The 18511-nt window shown below is 42.0% G+C and overlaps 1 protein-coding gene across 4 annotated transcripts in view; it reads right to left on the reverse strand.

Annotated features, from left to right (window-relative positions):
* THADA (THADA armadillo repeat containing) overlaps positions 1 to 18511 on the reverse strand; it is a 330878-nt gene that overhangs the window by 137903 nt on the left and 174464 nt on the right. For all 4 annotated transcript variants that reach the window (XM_043603276.1, XM_043603274.1, XM_043603275.1 and 1 more), the window contains exon 29: positions 12539 to 12707. In XM_043603276.1, coding sequence (XP_043459211.1) covers positions 12539 to 12707 — 169 coding nt within the window. The remainder of the gene's footprint in view (positions 1 to 12538; positions 12708 to 18511) is intronic.

Below are 18511 nucleotides of genomic sequence, written 5' to 3' on the forward strand. Positions count from 1 at the left end.
GGATGAACGGATAAAGAAAATGTGCCATACATACACACACACTCACATACACACTTACACACACATGAATATTATTCAGCCACAAAAAAGAAGGAAACCCTGCCATTTGCAACAACATGGATGGACCTTGAGGGCATTAAGCTAAGTAAGATGACTCAAACAGGGCAAGCAAATACTGTATTATCTCACTAGATATGTGGAGTCTAAAAAAAACTCAAACTCTTAGAAATAGCAGAGTAGTGGTTGTGGGGTGGAGGGTAATAGATAAAGGTGGTCAAAAGGTACAAACTTCCAGTTATAATATGAATATGGTCTGGGGACGTAATGTAAGAGCATGGTGACTATAGTTAACAATATTGTATTGTATTGTATATTCGAAAATTGTTAAGAGAGTACATCTTAAAAGTTCTCACCACAAAAACAAAATTGTAATTATATGAGGTGATGGATGTGCTAAACTAACCTTAATGTGGAAATTATTTTGCAATATATACATATATCAAATTATTACATTGTACACAAACTTATACAATGTTATATATTAACTGTATGCAAATAAGGCTGAAAAAAACCCCACATGTATATAAGAGATGGACATTTTCTTCTTACCAGTTTAGACAGGAAAAACTCTGTGGATGACTTTGGTGGACTTCATCATCCAACGGTAGCTTTGCAAAGTCACAAGACATTTGGAAAAGGGATGTCAATGAATGTATATTTCAAAAGAAATAGGAACTCAACAGTGGTCAACTTGAATGGACTTCTTACTAAAATGGGGAAAAGCATGCCACTGTCCGTATGTTTGTTCTAAGGACTTTCATGAGCCTGGATCTGTATTCTTACTAACTCTTTATATTTTGATGTCAAAATCTGTAATTAACCTAACAGGGTGACGGATAAATTAACTATGCATAAGTTTGAAGAAAAGAAAAAAAATTACCAAACATTCACAGGTGCAAACCGTTACCTCAATTATCAACCGTTCATATCTCTGGATGTGAAGAGAAGGCACAGAAAGTTCTTGTTATTGACAGCAACAAGAGAAATTCAATTAAGATTTAATTTGCTTATTTTTTCAACCATTGCCTTTAATTAAAAACAGAAAGTAAGACTCCACTTGAATATCTGTAGTTAAATCCTTTTAAACAAAGAAGCACACACAAGAATTATTTGATAATTTTGAAAAGAGGTGTTAAGGATATGCTTTGAAAACTTATTTTTTATATATTGTCACATTTTTGAGAGTCAAGGTACAAATTTACTATTGGCTTTCTAGACGTTGACATATCTGAGACACATACAATTTTTAAGAGCTTTTTGAAAATACAGTTAATATAATTATTGTCTTCACTATGTACTTCTAGCACCTTCATCTAGATTTATCCTCCAGTTTCCTTTTTGAGGTCTGAATCTGGTGGTCTGGAGAAAGCTTTGTGTTTAACTCAAAATTAAAATTTTGATGTCCTAGGTTAAGTTTTCAACAGAACCTCTGTTCCTAGAGAAGATCATTCCACACACCCTGTTGCCTCCAGCCCAAGACAGGCTCAATGAAAGAGACAGCAATTGTACCCAGTAATAAAAATACACTAACATTTCAAAAAACAGAAGTGAGGAAATTCTAATTATGTGTTATTTTCCAAAGCTCCCTTAGGTAAATAGAATTTTATCATGCTCCCTGAGTCTGGGGAAGGCAGAAATGTTTCAACTATACGTTATGCAAGGGGATCAGGGGCAGGTTGGGACAGGGACACAAAGCCAACTATAAAAAGCTAGGATTTTGAAAGTGTGTTGGCTTACACGTCCACAGCATTTTTCCAGCAGAGAGAGAGACGGGGAGAAGAAAGGTGCTCCCTTTGAGATTTCCAGCCTGTTTGGGGTTGCTCCTCCCCTTCTCTTATTCCTGTGTCCAGCTCATTGTCGTCTGTTGGGCCAACAATCTGTTCATGGGTCAGGAATGGTTTCTTCTTTGACCATCGGTATTTAAAAGAGCAGCAGCACACCTTGTCCACACAGGATGATGGAGAAAATCTACAGGTACTGTGCAACAAAGGCTCTCAACCTTGGGCAATTTTGCTTCCACTCACGGAACAGGTGGAAATGTCTGCAGACATTTCTGCTGTCACAGCTGGGAGGGTGGGTACTACAGGCATCTGTCGGGAAGATGCTACCAAACATATTACAACACACAGCACAGTCCCCACAACAAAGAATTACCAGGCCCAGAATGTCAGCAGTGCCAACGTTGAGAAATCCTGCCATGGAAGGACAGGGTTAGAGAGAAGGGAGGTACATAGTACGGGGAAACAGAAGAATGTCATGAACAACAATATGGCTTAAAATAGAAAGAGTTTTATTACTTATTTATACTTTCCTTTTAGGCCCATGAGCTGATTTTACTTCAGGCCTCGGGAGTGGCTGCCAAATTGTCTGGCTATACTCAACCACAGTGCTTTTGAACAGCCAACTTAGTCCTCAGTAACAGAAATATGCTGGGTGTTCTAAATAAATCCCAGGGCAATGGAACAAGTACGTATGCTCTGCAAGCTCAAAAATGCTTCCACAATAAAAACGGTAAGGTATTACTGTTTGACTGACATAGCTGAGAGCAAACAACAAATAATGCTATTTTCATGGGATGGAGACCGACCCAATAAATCGCACCACATAACAGGACGATATACCATCAGATATTTTATAGAAATTCTGGGAAATGACAGGAGCCTGCTAGCGTGCCCGCAATGATGTTTTGTTGCTTTGTAGTTTTTAAAGTACGTTCAGAATTATCTTTAGTCACAAAAAGTCCCAAACAATAAGGCTGGGAGAGGATGGAAAGTTTGTCTTCCAAGATGAAAACTGAACTTGGAGAAGTGCTAGATTAATCTATCTAGGAGGATCCCATAACCCCCTTTCACTTTATGAACTTCAAATTTCCCCCTCTGAATGATGAAAGCCTCCTTTGTCTGGGACAATGTGACGGTGTTCCTTTCCTGACTCATCAGGTTTGTGATGGGGTCTGAGGGAGGGGCTGTAATTCAAAACAGAACAGGTGCAAGGAGTAACGGCCCGCTAGGCAGGAACTCGACCCTCAAAAATCAGAACTACTCTTAGTCTTATCATCTTTAATATGATCTACAGGAAGGTAGAGAACACTGACCGACCAAAGGAACCTCTTTGTGAAGCATGCTAACACATTAAGTCAAAACTGCCAAAAATCGACTTACTTCTCTCTTACACACACACACCTATCGACAGGAATCCTCATGTTGTCAATAGCATTACTTCAATGCACAACGTCCGTTTTTCTACAACACGGCTTTTCTTAGTGCAAAATCTTTCACTCACCATCAGTACCAGTGGTCTTGGCATTCTCGGATCATAAACCCCTCTCGGGGGTGGCTGTGACAGCGGTGGTTGCAGCAGCACAAGTCGGAACAGAACCGACTAACACTTACTGGGCACCTAACTCTGCCAGAGACGGTGCCGAGCACCACTCCTGTACGAATTCGTTTAATCCCCACGACCAACCTATGAGGCTGTGGTACCTTCCCATTTACCGAGGAAGACGGACGGGGAGGCGCAGATTTCAACTGACCCAGAATAACACGGCTGGGACGCAGCAGAGAAAGGATGTGCACGGACACAAGCTGGCTCCAGAGTCCGAGCTCCTACTTATGTGGAGTCACCTCTTCGAGCACATGTTCCCAGCTTTTATATACTTATTTAGAAATTATATGCCAGTCTGTTGATACGTACATTATTACACGTCTGCTCTAAAATAGTAGTCAAAGGGATAAGGGAGAAAAATAACGTGCCAACCTATTCTTCCACACCTCACTTTGAAGGCCATGGCTCACACGCTGTGAATGCCCGGGCCTGGCATTTGTCGTCTCTCTGATGCTGCTGACCCGTGCCCACCTTACCATCACACAGCCCACCTCCCCAGTGCACTCCGGGACCCGAGAGGCTAACCCACTGTCACAAACACCTTCTGCATGCCCCACTCCGTGCCTCGGCTCACATCAAGTCCCTGTCAACAACAGGAAATTGTTGAAAGGTTTATCCTAAGACGCGGTGTCCTCACAAAGCCTTCTCTGAGCTCTTCTCTCAGATGCGTGTCCTCAGCCACCTGCCTGGCACACGCCGCAGCCATGTATTTCTGTGTAATTGTGTGCAGTATCGATGGCTTGTTTTCCAAGGCAGCTCATAAGCCTCTTGAGAACAGAGAACATGTTACATATTAACTTTTCTTTGTACCTTCCACGGCACCTGGCATAGTACTATGCACTTAATTACCACTCAATAAGCATGTGCTAAATAAAAGAGTAAGTAAACATTCTCTTTATTTACTCCACGTCTCTAGGGCCTAAGGACAGAGAGTCAAAGGGAAAATCATCCTGGGAAACAGGAGATTATGGGAGATACTTTCCTCTTTACCTATGCTCACGAGAATGGAGACAGACTGCCTTGCTTGTACAGGGAAATGCCTTCACACAGTCCCCAGTAATCTGCACGTATAGCATGGGGATTTTACACAGCATTCCAGTTTCTAAAATAATAGTGTCCTTCCACACCTTGTTTATCTACTGCTTGCTGCCTACTCTGTTAGCACTTTTTATAGTTAAAGGTAATCTTGAACATACAGACATGTGTAACAAACCCAATTTCAGGAGAAAAGGGGTTTACCCTTTATTAAAAAAAAAAAAAAGTTTCCCCTTGTCTATTAATGGGATTTGCTCAAATGCTACCTTCTCAACAACTATTCTGACACCTCCTTTGATACTGTCATCTGGCCTCTCTTACCAGCTCCTGATTCCCTTTATCCCACTTTGCTTGTTCTTTTTGTCCACAAAAGTATTATCTTCCAATAAATGATACAATTTATTTATTATAATAAATTATATGATACAATCATTTGCTCTGGTTTGTCTCCCTGCCTCTAGACTGCAAGGTCGGTGAGACCAGCGGTATTTGCGAGCAAGGATCTGTCTCCTTGGTTCTCTGATGTATTCCAAGTATCTAGAACAGGGTTTGGCATGTAGTTGGTACTCAACCAACAGAAGGCACAAATCAGTAGACGATGTCAACTTCCATTTCACTCCACACCTTGAAGGCCTCAGAGAGAGTCACTCTAGCCTGAGAATGTTCTTTCCCTCATCCTGAGAAGTGGTACAGTATGGCAGTTAACCACAGAAGCTTGAAAGCTCTGAATCCTGGCTCTGCTTTTTCTAATTGATCCCTGCATATCTTTAGTCAAATCTCATAACCCCTCTCATCCTCAGTCTTCTCATTAGTACAATGGGAGTAATATCCATCACTCAGAAGAGCCTCCAAAGGCACTCAACATCCACACACTCCAGTATATAAGATTCAGTAACTGGTGTGTGTATATAATATATATATTCTTTACACTATTACTTCCCTCACTCTATCCCAAACGGTAACACATCTTCTGATAAATCTATAAATTCCACAGACTATGAGTTCAGAGCACCACAAAATAGCAGTAGCACTTTGGCTGGTGACAATGGCCGTGTACTATCATCAACGCTCCAGACCTGGCAGCGAAGGGCTTTCTCCTACACCCAGAGAAAGCTCCCTAAGTAACACATACCAAATAAAAGCCTTTCGATATTTATAAGGAAAGGATTAATTCATCTTCCAAAGTAGCATTTTAATTAAAAATGACTTTTCTGGGCTTACATCCAGAAAGGAATATATTGCCAAAAGGTAAGATTTAACAAGGTTTAGTTTAGTTTTGTTTTTTAAATTAAAGTGCTTCCCAATCCTTTTCACGTCAAGGCACACACACAGAAAATAATCTTTCTTTGGCACTCTGGGACAAACAGATGCGACTGCTCCCAGCTGCAGGTGACGGCCTAGAGCCCCCAGCCCTGCCAGGCCCTACTCAGACTTGCTGGGAGCTGAAGGAATCAGTCAATACTTGAAGCATGTACAAGCACAGCATTGGAGAAGCTCGGCCTTAGCCCTTCTTGGACTGGAGACCTTCCTAGCAACTTAGATTTTTCTCCTTTCGGACAAACACCAGTCCTCAGAGAGAATGAATCTGGCCACCAGTGACCAAAGTGAGCACTTTCTTTATGACTCATTCCAGAAAAAAAGCACACTGACCAGCAATCCATTTATAACTTACAACATCAGCATAATTTCATGCTTTTGTTTTTACTTTCCATTCTGAAATTTTATTTTCCGTGCATAAAGTAAACAATGGAGACAGGCCAACCTTAAGTCACCAAATGGAATCTATCAAGTAATGTTCTATTTCTAGGCAGCTTGAGGACTCTGCTTTATGTTTCACAATTTCGTACTTTTAAGAAACACAAAAAAGATACCATTTTTCAAGCATAAGGTGCTATCTTCTGGTCACATTTTGAAAAGATGGAGTGGATCATTCTTTTAAATTAGATTGTAAGTTTTAGTACAACACTTAGTAAAAAATACACTTTTTTCTAAAACATTCATTTCCTTATATTTAGAAAACACTGACAGAATTCATACTTAAGACTACCTCTATCACTGGTTTTCTTTTTGTTTCCACTACTTCTCTCTGCGGCACAGAGTCAAGGATGGTTGGTATTATCCCTGTTTCCTGAACAGTGATTCCTTCAGAGAAGTGGCTGGCTGAATTGACCTACCTTTATTTCTTTCCAGGTTTTCTGCTTTTCTTTTTCACAAAGGTAATGCCAAGATCCACCTCTATTTTTGTTCTCCTGCTGTCCTGCCCATCCCTGCACAGCTGTTCTCACACCCATAAAGATCCCAACTCTAGGCCTGAAACAGAGTGTTCTAGATTCAAGCAGAATGTTATCTTAGTCTCAGTCTCCCTCATGCCTGATGCCATATCTGGCAGCTTTCTCTCTCGCCTCATCTTCATTTCTGTTATTCATATGCTCCCTGGTGCGAGGGTTTGGCTGGCTCGCTTGGCTTCCTAACCCACAGCTCCCTCCCTGGGAGGTTAGAAAGGCAAACTCATGTCTTCACCTGTACCTAGAACTGGGTATGCAAACCACTGAGTGTGCTGAATTGAATTCAATCTTGACCTCTTTTTCATGTTCCCTGCAGCTCCTAGGCTTAGAACCCACAATTTCTGTGGGTGTCCATGTCTGAGTGTTTTGTCTCACACTCTTAAGGATGACAGAAGGTATGGCAACTTCATGCTTGCCTATAACCGAGGTACCAATGGAGGATTCTGTACTTTTAGACTATTTAATGTATTTAAGACTATTAAATGAGACACCAAAGAGAAATCATGAGAAAAAGATGAGTGGAGGGAGGGAAGGTGCAAAACTGCTATGATTTCACTCTCAAGTGTAATCTAAAAAACGAACAAAACCACAATGGATAAACAAACAAAAAGCAGCATCAGACTTGTAAATATAGAGAGCAAACTGGTGGTGGCCAAAGAGGAGGAGGGTAGGGGATGGGCATAATGGATGAAGGGGAGTGGGAGATACAGGCTTCCAGTTATGGAATGATTAAGTCACAGGAATAAAAGGCAGAGCATAAGGAATATAGTCAATGATATTGTAACAGTGATGTAATGGGACAGATGGTAGCTACATTTGTGGTGACCACAGCATCATGTATAGAGTTGTTGAATCACTACGTTGAAAACCTGAGAATAATGTAACATTGTGTGTCAACTATACGAAAAAAAAATGTTTTACTAGTTGGTTGTAGCCTCTCAGGGTGTCAGTGACTTCCTCTGTCCCTCTTTTTTTTTTTTTTTTTTGAGAGAGAGAGAGAGAGAGAGAGAGAGAGAGAGAGACTCCACACTCAGCGCTCAGTGCAAAGCCCAACTCAGGGCTCTATCTCATAACCCTGGGATCATGATTGGAGCCGAAATCAAGAGTCAGACACTTAACTAACTGAGCCATCCAGGTGTCTTCTAATACCTCCTCTGTCTTTCTAATACCAATGGACTTACTTTGTTTCTAGCATCAAATCAGATTTCAGGACTCAGGGACAAGGGATTAAAGACAAAGCAAAGCTGGATTCTTTGCTTGGTTTCCCTAAGACATAAAAAGTTGTTATTCACATCAATTATCAGGAGGTACCATTTTCTAAACACCTTGCAGGATTGCTGAGAGTATTAATGAAATCACATATTCATTTTATGCAGCATACAGGTGGTGCTCAAAACGTTCATTTTACTTCTCTTACGGCAAACTCACCAAATGTGTGGGCTTAGGCTGTCTCCACCGAAGACTTAGGACTTCCACCGAAGTCCATCTCCGGTTAATATTTCATGTCAACCCAAGAGTGCAATACTGCCGCTCAGCTCCACAGCCAGAAAAGTGGCTCAGGATTCCCAAAGTGCAAACATCAAAGCTCCCAATTTGGGTAGGGGGAGGGGATGGAGGAGTAAGAGAATTAAACACGGTGTTCAGCAGATTCTGCTGGTAAAGACTGAGAAAATTTAATCCCAGCAAAGGGGTGTTTAGAACTATGGAGATTGTCTGGATTAACTGAAGAAAAAAGAATACCTTTGCCTAGAATGTTCATTCAGAGAAATGCAAAAGTGGTTCTTCTGCTTCAACAGAGGCTGAATTACCTCAACTGTCTTTTCACCTTACTCATATAAGAGAGCTTAGGTAAAGAAAGAGTAGGGACCACCGCTTGTGTGTTTATGTCATGAGAAAAAGAACCAAAATAGAAAATGAAAAAATCCCGGGGCACCTGGGTGGCTCAGTTGGTTAAGCGCCCAACTCTTGATTTTGACTCAGGTCATGATCTCACAGTTTGTGGGATCGAGCTCCGAGTTGGGCTCTGTGCTGTCTCAGAGCCTGTTTGGGATTCTCTCTCTCCCTCTCTCTCTCTCTCTGCCCCTCCCCAGCTCGCACATACATATGAGCATGCTCTCTCTCAAAATAAATAAGCTTAAAAAAGAAAAAGAAGATGAAAATAACTCAAAATTCAAACTTCTATTTCAAATGGTATATATTTCCTTACGAGATGCCAAAATGTGACTTAAGTGCCCCCAAATCAGAATACATCCTACCTCATAATCATTGGCCAAAACTCTTCTTCAACACAAGAGAACTTTTTTAATGCCAATATGATTTCTCGGGAGTGATAAGTAACCTAGTAATAATGTTAAGGCCCCAACATGAAGAATTTTGGCAAGAAAAACAGACGGTTAATTCTACTTAAAAGACAGGGTAGCCCTGCCAGCCAGTGCTGTTCCCAAATGAGGTAATGTCCATGGCTCTTATCTAGCCTTTATGGAGATTTAATGTCATTTACCATTGGCTCTTATGAACCAGCTGCATAATCTCACCTTTTCTCATGTGTGTTACTTCCATCCATGTCAACACTGCAATTAGGAACCTCTGGTTTTTAAAATGATTAAGAAACGATTTTCATATGTTTTCTTTTTATGCATGTCCTATAATTTGAGTCTTTCTTCCGTCGCCTCGGAAAATTCAGAGATCAGCATATTTCTCATTTTCAAGGTATTCTATAGAAATACTCTGAGGTTTGATATTTTTATGCAAACATTTTTCAAAGAAGCCAAAATGTATAATTCAAGAAAATGTTCTGTGGAAGAATTTGTTTTCTGATTACAAAATGATTTCCTCCCTCTGAAAAAAAAAAATAACAATTTTATATTTACTTAGCTGGCTCTGAAAGTCCCATGGAGATTCTCATGCCTTTCAATCCCTAACACCTCTTTTCCCAGCCTTTTACTGATTTCAAAGGTAACTCCATGTGGAGAAGGAATCCATAAACTGTAGAAAGGAAAGAGAAAAAGAACCCTTTCCGTCTTAACCCCTTGCGTTTTCCCCATAAAGAACAACAGAGTGAAACACAGCTATTACAACACAGATGAGACACCCAAGTGGATATGACAGAAAGATTTTCACATGCCTTTGAATTCCTTTTTTCAACCAGGGTATAAACCAATCTGGGTAAAGACAGGAATCTGTTTGACAAACAGGAACATGATACCCAACACCCATACTATTTTGTTTTGTTTTCAACAAAACATCTCCCTTTACCTCCCAATTCTCAGGAACAAAAGCAACAGCCACAACCAACCTGGAGTCACAAGGCTTTTACTTTTCCACGGTGTTTCACCCTTCAGGTCACAGAAAAAGTAAATTGGAGATATCAAAGGCAGCCCAGAGACAGAGCAGAAGACCATGCTCTGTTGCTGGGCAGACTGGTGAGACACAAGCCAGACCTGTTAGTGTTGTGTGTGGGAAACGAGGTTGGGAGGCCCATTTGTACAAGTGGCGAGCCAGCCAAAGAAGCAATCCCAACCTCTTCTGACAAGATTGAGCCAAGAATGGATCTGCAATAAAGAAGATCTGATGGCTGATCCCCACTACCCGCCTCCTGCTTGACAATCTGACTCCCGCCTCTAACTCAGATGCAGAATCGAGGCATCTTTGAAAAGCATGTCCTTCGTTACTCACTAATTGCCAGCTCCTTCCCTTCAGAGTAGTGTCCGACAGAGAAGCGAGACATCTAACTTGTGTGGGCCTCAGGGTCCCACGTTTAAAACCAAGATAATACCCTCCAGCCCTCTCGTCATCACTGAGATATAGTGAGGACCAAGGGAGATGAGTGCTTGAGAGACTGCGCTGAAGAGACCACCAAAGACCCCCAATATATACCACATAGACCAGAGGATCTGCTCTGGTCGCTTGGGGGGCGCAGTCTTTTCAGGAGGTCTGTAAGATCAAATTATCTTCAATGCCACTAAGACATTCTTTTCCCCTTTATTCTCCTTCTCACACAGACGGCACATGGTGGGGTTTGCCAGGGGCTACAAGGTGTGTGATGATGTCAGCATTCTAATAATGACTAATGGAATGTGTGCTTGTGAGTTCTTGTGTTTTAAGATTTCCTGTTTCAGTTTCTAATTAAATATTGATAGACAAAAGTGTTTTTGGAATCCACAATAGCTTTTCAGAGGGTAAAGAGGTCCTGAGACCAGTTTGTGATCTGCCAACCTAGAACTTCATCCCACCCAAGCCTGCAGTTCCCAGATGGGCTGACTTGTCACCCATCCTGAGCCCTGCTATATGCCATTCTCTCTGCGTGGGGGGCTCTCCCTCCACCTCTTGCTTGGCTTTTTCTGCCTTTACTTCGAGGTCACTTTTTCTGGGAAGCTTTCCTTTGACTCCCTCAAAACCAGTCAGGTGGCCCTGCTAGGTGCTTCTCTAGCACTTAGCACACTACATGCTGATTGCTCGTTCTCAGGGGGCTGTTTTTGTCCTGGATTCCTTCAGTGCAAGAACCAACTTAGTCACTGTTCTGATGGACACAGTGGTACGTAGGAGGTATTTAATACATTTAACAAATACTTACTGAATATATGTAACAACCAAGAAAGGAAGGCATGAAGACAGGCCTACCTTGCATTCATTCTCACCTAGAGGGAATTAGTTACTAAAAATCTTAGTTTTCATTATAGTACAGGCTCATTAAAACTATAACAATAGTAACTCTATATCATATTATGTACCAGGTACTATTCTAAGCACTTTATATGCTTTAATTCATTTAATCTTCACAAAATCCCTAGCAGGTATATATCACTGTTGTCCTTGCTTCAAAAATGAAGACACAACACTATATGTTCACTATATTGTAATTAACATAAAAAACTTAATAATAATAGTAATAACATAAAAAACAATTGCAAATGTGCAGGCAGTGAGTAGCGAGACTGACCCTGAGACAGTCTGGCTCCAGAGTCCCAGGCCATTAACCATTCTATACGGTGCCTCTCGTGTCAGCAGCAGAGACCTCAACCTTATGTCACATCCTGGGATCTCAAGGCCACTCCTCAACTCTGCTCACAAACCACAAACATGACTTGATACTTGAATCTCACCCCCAATCCCGCCCCAACATGAGTGACCCCAGCAGCCACATGAACAGACGTGTCGAGACCACCCGTTCCCAAGTTTATCGTTAGGGTTTAAAAAAGACAGTTCCGGTAAGAAGTTTCTTTCTCATTCATTTGTTGTGCTTTGGTCCTTTGTGGGGGAAATGTTAAGTTAAAAGCACTAAGTGTATTTGTATATTTATTAAAAATAAAAAGTCTCTTTTGTAGCACTGAGAAAACAGGAGAGTAGGGCTTGGCATTTCTATGTGTGATGCCACAGCACAAACTCTCCCTGATGTGTCTAATTCTCCTTCCTCTCTTTCAAGGAATGCTCACAACTTCACCTTGAACAGGGAGTGGCCCAGAATAGTCGGTAGGCACTTGATGGAAAAGACAGAACTTTATCTGGTTCAGAGAGCTATGTACAAATGGGAAAGAAAGCATGAAGTAAAAAATACGGGATTTAATGCAAAAGACGATCTGACTGAATCACAGTGTGATGCTGTACTCATGTTTGTAATGAAAAAAGCACACCTAGGAAATACCAGTCCTTTTCAGCAATAGAAAAGAGTTCTACGGATAAAGTTAAAAGCTTGTGTATCAAATCTTCACCTGCAAACAGTAGGTGAGAAACCAAAGTTTATCCTGTGCGGTTTGACACAAAGTAACTTTATTTACCTGGAGAAGCGTCCCATGTATATGGTTTTGCCGGAAACACTGATCGGTGGAGTTGGGGAGTTTGGCCAACAGAGTTCGGATGGTATTGGGGATTTCATCCACCATAACAAACGGAACCAAGGCACGAGCTGCCATCTCACGGGAGCGGTAGACAGGGGAGTGACCGCATCTGGGGAGACATAAAAACACAAGACCATTCAATACTCCTTTCCACATCCATGCCTTTGTACGTGCTAATGTTCTTTTTTGTTTGTTTTGAATTTTTTTTGGATATATGTCATTCTGTACATGCTGATGTTCTATCTAGCTCCAGCTGGGACATCCAAGCTGAGGGGGAGTGGGGTAAGGAATAGGCGTTCCTCCTTATTCCAAATGTTGGTTTGTTTTTTTTTTAATACTTCCCTTATTCCAATGATGGTGTGTATATGTTAGTGTTGGTTCTACAGGTGATTTTCTTTTTCATATAAATATCATTAATATCTATGATTCGATCACAGAAATAACTGCGGACAGGCTTTGGGAATGATTCAATAAATAGTAGCAAAAAAAAGCTTCCTCCTCAACAATCAAACAACTATTCACTGAGCACTCAAAATGAACAAATAGTAGGTGCCATGAGAAATAAAAGTCATTGTGGTCTTTGGGGTGCCTATACTCTGGATGGCAAGAGGGGCAGTACATTTGAAAAGATGCCCCAAAAGCACAAGACAGTCCTGGAAGAACGATATGCAAGTGATCTTCATATTATGGCTACATGAGGATTAGACTGTAGATTCTGGTATTGAGAAGGATTGAAAGAAAGCAAGCATGGTTCCCAGAAGGCCGAAACCAGGAAATTGTTTCAACCAGAAACGGTGGTATAAAGCAAGGAGAAAATGCTCAAGGTATAGGTAGATGTATCTGACTGAAGCAGAGGCTCAGAAATAACAGTGGAACTTCAGGCTGAGAAGTGGGTCTGGCCAGACCGGGGAGTGCCACAAACGGCAGACTACAAGATCTTGAACTATTGTCAAGAGAACAAGAGCTGGACCCTCAAGTCACTGAATCCTTGCCTCTGGGCTGACTCACACCCAAAGAGCTTGAAGGAAAGCCAGTTCTTAAAGTGAAAGTCACGGACAAGTGGGATTTTGAGATTCTACAAAGGTCACTGGAAAGGCAGGTCATCTAAGAGCCTCTTGACTTTGTAAACACTCAGAACCTGAGAGTCCACGACCATTTTGTTGAAATGGTGCACTTGAAAGCCTTCACAGAGATAGTATTGTTTGAGAGGAAAGCCCAATATGGTAAGTCTCGGCTCAAGTAAGTTCTTAACTAGAGAACTCTCAAGACTCCATGATTTTTTACCCAATTTAGAAAGTAACTCAACTTATAGAAATATCTTAGACGTCAAGACAAGGATGGGGAAGATCAGAAGATGGTAGACTCTGTGGAAGAAAGAGAGGTCTCTCGTTCTGTTTTCAAAATTAATTACTATTCCAAGAAGGTATTACTGCTAAGATCTTGGTCATTAGGGCCATGTGGTCACGTAGACTTAGCATGCAGACGCACAAAGTCCTACCACTGTAACGTTACTAATACCCCAGAGGTAACACTGACATTTACCTTAATATGACAATAAAAGAACAGATTAATTAATGTACAAATGGAATGGTCCAAAGAGAATTTCATCATGGGGAGTGGGGTAGGAAGAGTGGAGAAAGAGGCACAGGGGAAGTCAAACCTTGGGTCATTTTTTCCCCCTGCAAGTGTACATCTGTGAGACAGGTCAATCAGCACACACTTTATGGATGGAGAACTCACCTTACATCATACTATGGGAAGACACTGGGAGCTAATGTTACAGCAGGTAGCTAGAGACGTCCCAACAGTTTTTGACGAGGTTCTGCCAAATCACGCATTTTTATTTTTCCTTCAAAATGATTAAATGTTTAATCTTTAATGGGCAAATGCAATAAAATGTTTGCTTTGGCCCATGATGGGGGTGGGGGGGAGTGAGAAAACTTCACTTGACAGAGAAAAGAAAATACTCTGAAAATGCTTTGAGATTTAATTAGCAAATGACCTCACTCAAGCCGGGTCATTTGTAAGAAGCTTCCCCATCTGTCTGTTCCCCACCCTTCCAACACACACACTTTGGGTTAGAGTGTGTTTTATGTTGCCGAACTAGGCTCTTGTATATAAATGTTTCTTTCCAAACACAAATAACTCTGACATGGTTACAGATGTTTAGTTTCTAATTAGCAGTAACTGAACACTAAGAACGCCCCTCCTTTTGCTCCTGACCTTTAGCAAATGATGGTTTCCCAAAGGAATCTGGCATCCATACAGGAGAAGGAATGGAAAGTGGGAAAAATGTCAGAATTTTCTGCATTCAGATACCCTGTGCTAGGGTACTTTCCAAATGCACACAATCAGGTTAAAGAGCAAAACAAAATCTCCCCCCCCCAAAGTAATGCAATTATAGAAAAAGAAAAGCCTATTTTAAAAGTAATATTTAATTATCATTCATTATAAAACAATGATTAAATGTAATTTCAAACTCCTCCACTGCACGTTGTTAAAATGGATGGATAGATTATAGTCAATACACACACACACACACACACACACACACGCACGCACGCACACACCCATTAAGCAAAAAAACATTTCCAGGTTACTGTTTTGTCAGTTCCTGGGGGGCAGGGAGGGGTCTGATGGGGGGTCTGATGAGGTATATGTGACCTGGAGTGTGAGAGGATATAAACAGTCTTTTTAGCCCTAAGCAGAATATATTTGCACCTAAAATCTATCTCTCCCTTGGCTAGAGTCTCCTAGTTTGATTCAGTAAATGTGCCAAAATCAAGTAGAGATGCTCTGTGGGGACACAGAGTCTAGCAGCTATAAAGGATGGAAAATCAGAGCACCTGGATTTCCATTTTGCTTTGTATACTGTGTTTTATGGCCTGGACAAATCACAGTAACCTCTGGGTCTCAGTTGAGCTGACAGTGGTAGCAATAATCTATACCAGTGTTCTCATGTGATGTCTATGAGAACATTCCAAGAGGCAAGGCGCTTTGGAGATACAAAGTTTCCATAGTGAAATGTGCCTGTGTCCAGTACAGGATCTGCATGTTCTAAGAATTGCAGGCCTCTAAATGGCCTCAATGAGAGAAAGACGACTGTGGTGTGAAGGCTGTACCATTTATAAGAAGACAAAACAACAAACTGATGATATGAAGGCAATGAGATTGGGGGGGGGGGGCCCTCCATCAAAAGTGATGAGGAGAGGGGGGTGCCTGGGTGACTCAGTCGATTAAGTATCTGACTTCGGCTTAGGTCATGATCTTGCAGTTCGTGGGTTCAAGCCCACATCAGGCTCTGTGCTCCAACTAAGAGCCTGGAGCCTGCTTTGGATTCTGTGTCTCCCCCTCTCTCTGTCCCTCCTCTTCTCTCTCTCTCTCTCAAAAATAAATAAAACATTTTTTAAAAATGGTAAGGAGGAATCTCAAGCCCTTCTGAAAATAAGTAGGTCTGCTTCTGTCTCTCTAAGCCTCAAGTTCTTCAGGAAAATACACCAAATGGATCTAGGATCTGAAAGGTCATGTCCCCTTTTACTACTATTTGAAAACCATGTCCTCAGTAGCCCTAGCTGTGTTCTAGGCCTGAGCACTAGATCCTTGCACAGGGTGTGCGGGACATGCAGACACCTGAACCTCTAGAACTTTCACTCCAATAAACCCTTCCCATGTTAATTTTAACCTATTTACTGAGTGCCTACTGTGCTCTCCGCACTGTGTAACATGAAAAATGACACATCTGTCACCATAACACTTGCATCCCGCAATTACAGAGCCCTTGGCAATTTATAAAATATATGAACACCCCTATTTCTTTACTATGCAACATTCCAGCAGGACACGAGGGCATTACAAACCTAAATGAACAGACGAAACATAAAACGAAGCTCAGAAAGCCTAGACCCTCCAGGATATGTCAGCAGCAGCACCCAAGCCAGAACCACCATGCACGGCTCCAAGATGGAATCTGTGGGTTATTCTGAGCAGTAGCTCACACCTGGAAATTGAGGGAGCATAAAAATATCTCCCAGCTAATAAAAACACAGGCTTTACTAGTATGTAGGAAATCTCTAAGTGTGTGTGTTGAGTTTCTTGTTTTTGTTTTTAGTATTTGTAGGATCCCCAAAACATTCCAGAATCTAATACAAACTGTGGGCTCTCTCCAAAGAGAAATAGATCTATGAACATACACATGTAATTTCCCATATAATTTCAGGAGGTTCATGACACACACCCAAAACCCTTGGGGCAGTGTCTCCCAGACCCAGGGCAAGAATCTCCAGTTGCTCCTTTGCACGCAGTGTGACTGTCAGGTATGTGCTCCGCTTCCCAGAGAGCGAGACAGAGAACAGGACTCTGCTCACAGAATACCAACAGTCTAGAGGGGAGTGAGGCAGATAACCCCATGATCCCAAATCAGTAGTACCCACGGAGACCCACACAGCTAGGAGCGGCATAGAGAAGCCAAGCGGCAGAAGGAGTTGGAATGGCTTTCTGGAGGAGATAAAGGACCTTCAAAGTGAGAATGATACACACCTCTGGCCTTCAGGCACCACGGAGAACCATGGAGAGTTTAGAATATTCTGAGCAGGAAACTGTTCTTCTGAAATCTTCCCTACACTTCACCATTTCCTAGAATGGTGGCTGACCTTTATCCACATGTTTCCTTCTATATTTACCCTCAGATTCTATTCCAGTTTCCTTGAAGGTTTCACAGGTAAGTGGCTGGCCATTCCCCAAACTTTCTCTGCTCACCAGTACCTCCTAGATGATGAGCATGGAGACATCTGAGTGCCCCACACAAGCCCACACCAGGTAGGTACCAGAGAAGCAGACAGAAAAGCGACTGCCCATGCCCCGGGAGCCCACACTGCAGTGGGAAAGACAGGCCGATCAGCCTGTACTTGTCAGGGCCACGAGAAGTAAACACAGGCTGTTGTAGAAGGGCTGAGGGGAGACACACAGAGAGGAGGGTGGGTGGTCTGGGGGATATGGTCCAGCTGTGATGAAGCTGGGGCAGGCGGAAAGAGCATTTGGGTGGGGCCTGTGTCTTTCCCTGCATGAGCCCAAACTGCCCCGCAGTGCATCCAGACAGAAGGAAGGGATCTGAGGTTTATTAAATGACTACTGCGTGTGGGGACCAGCTACGTACTTTAGACACACTATTTCATCGACTCTACTAAATCTTCATTGCAAGGTCATCATCATCATCATCATCATTGCTATTTTCAGATGAGGAAAGATTTCTCAACATATTTCAGATCATAAAACTAGCAAGTGTCAGATCCTGCATTCCAATTAGGGTCTGTCCACTTGCAAAATCTAGTTTTCTAAGACTTGACATGCAGCCACCTCAAAATCCTCAGTCTTGGAAAAGCTTTGGACAAGTTCAACCTAGACCCACTGAATGTGACTGGCTTTTGAAGGCATCCGGCCTCTAATTGGTAGAACATGAAGCAGAACAATAAAATGATGCTGATAACCACTAACACTTACTAAGCATTGACAGAGGGCCAGACTTTGTGTTAAAATCTTTGCACGTATTTCCTCATCTAATCCGCACAACAAGGCAGAATGGCTGAGAGAACATTTTTAGGCAATGTGAAGGAGGTATTTTTGAAAGGACTTCATAAGGCCCAGTGACCTTGTGTGAGTCCCTCATTTCACAAGAATCAGAGAGAAAGTCTTGAGAAAAGTCTCAGAATGACTTCACGATCCAGCTAATATCCCCTTCCACTCTCCCTCACCGATAATATTAATGCTCCCCCCAGGTCCTCTATGTTCCCAGGCCCAGCTCCAGTCCTATCCTTACTTTGCAGAGGTCAAGCTGTACCTTGTACAAAACAGAAGCCCCAAACTCCTGCTGCTGCTGCTGCTGCTGCTGCTGCTGCTGCTGCTGCTGAAGATGGTCAT

This window comes from Prionailurus bengalensis, chromosome A3 (assembly GCF_016509475.1).
Source record: "Prionailurus bengalensis isolate Pbe53 chromosome A3, Fcat_Pben_1.1_paternal_pri, whole genome shotgun sequence".
NCBI classification, from domain to species: domain Eukaryota; kingdom Metazoa; phylum Chordata; class Mammalia; order Carnivora; family Felidae; genus Prionailurus; species Prionailurus bengalensis.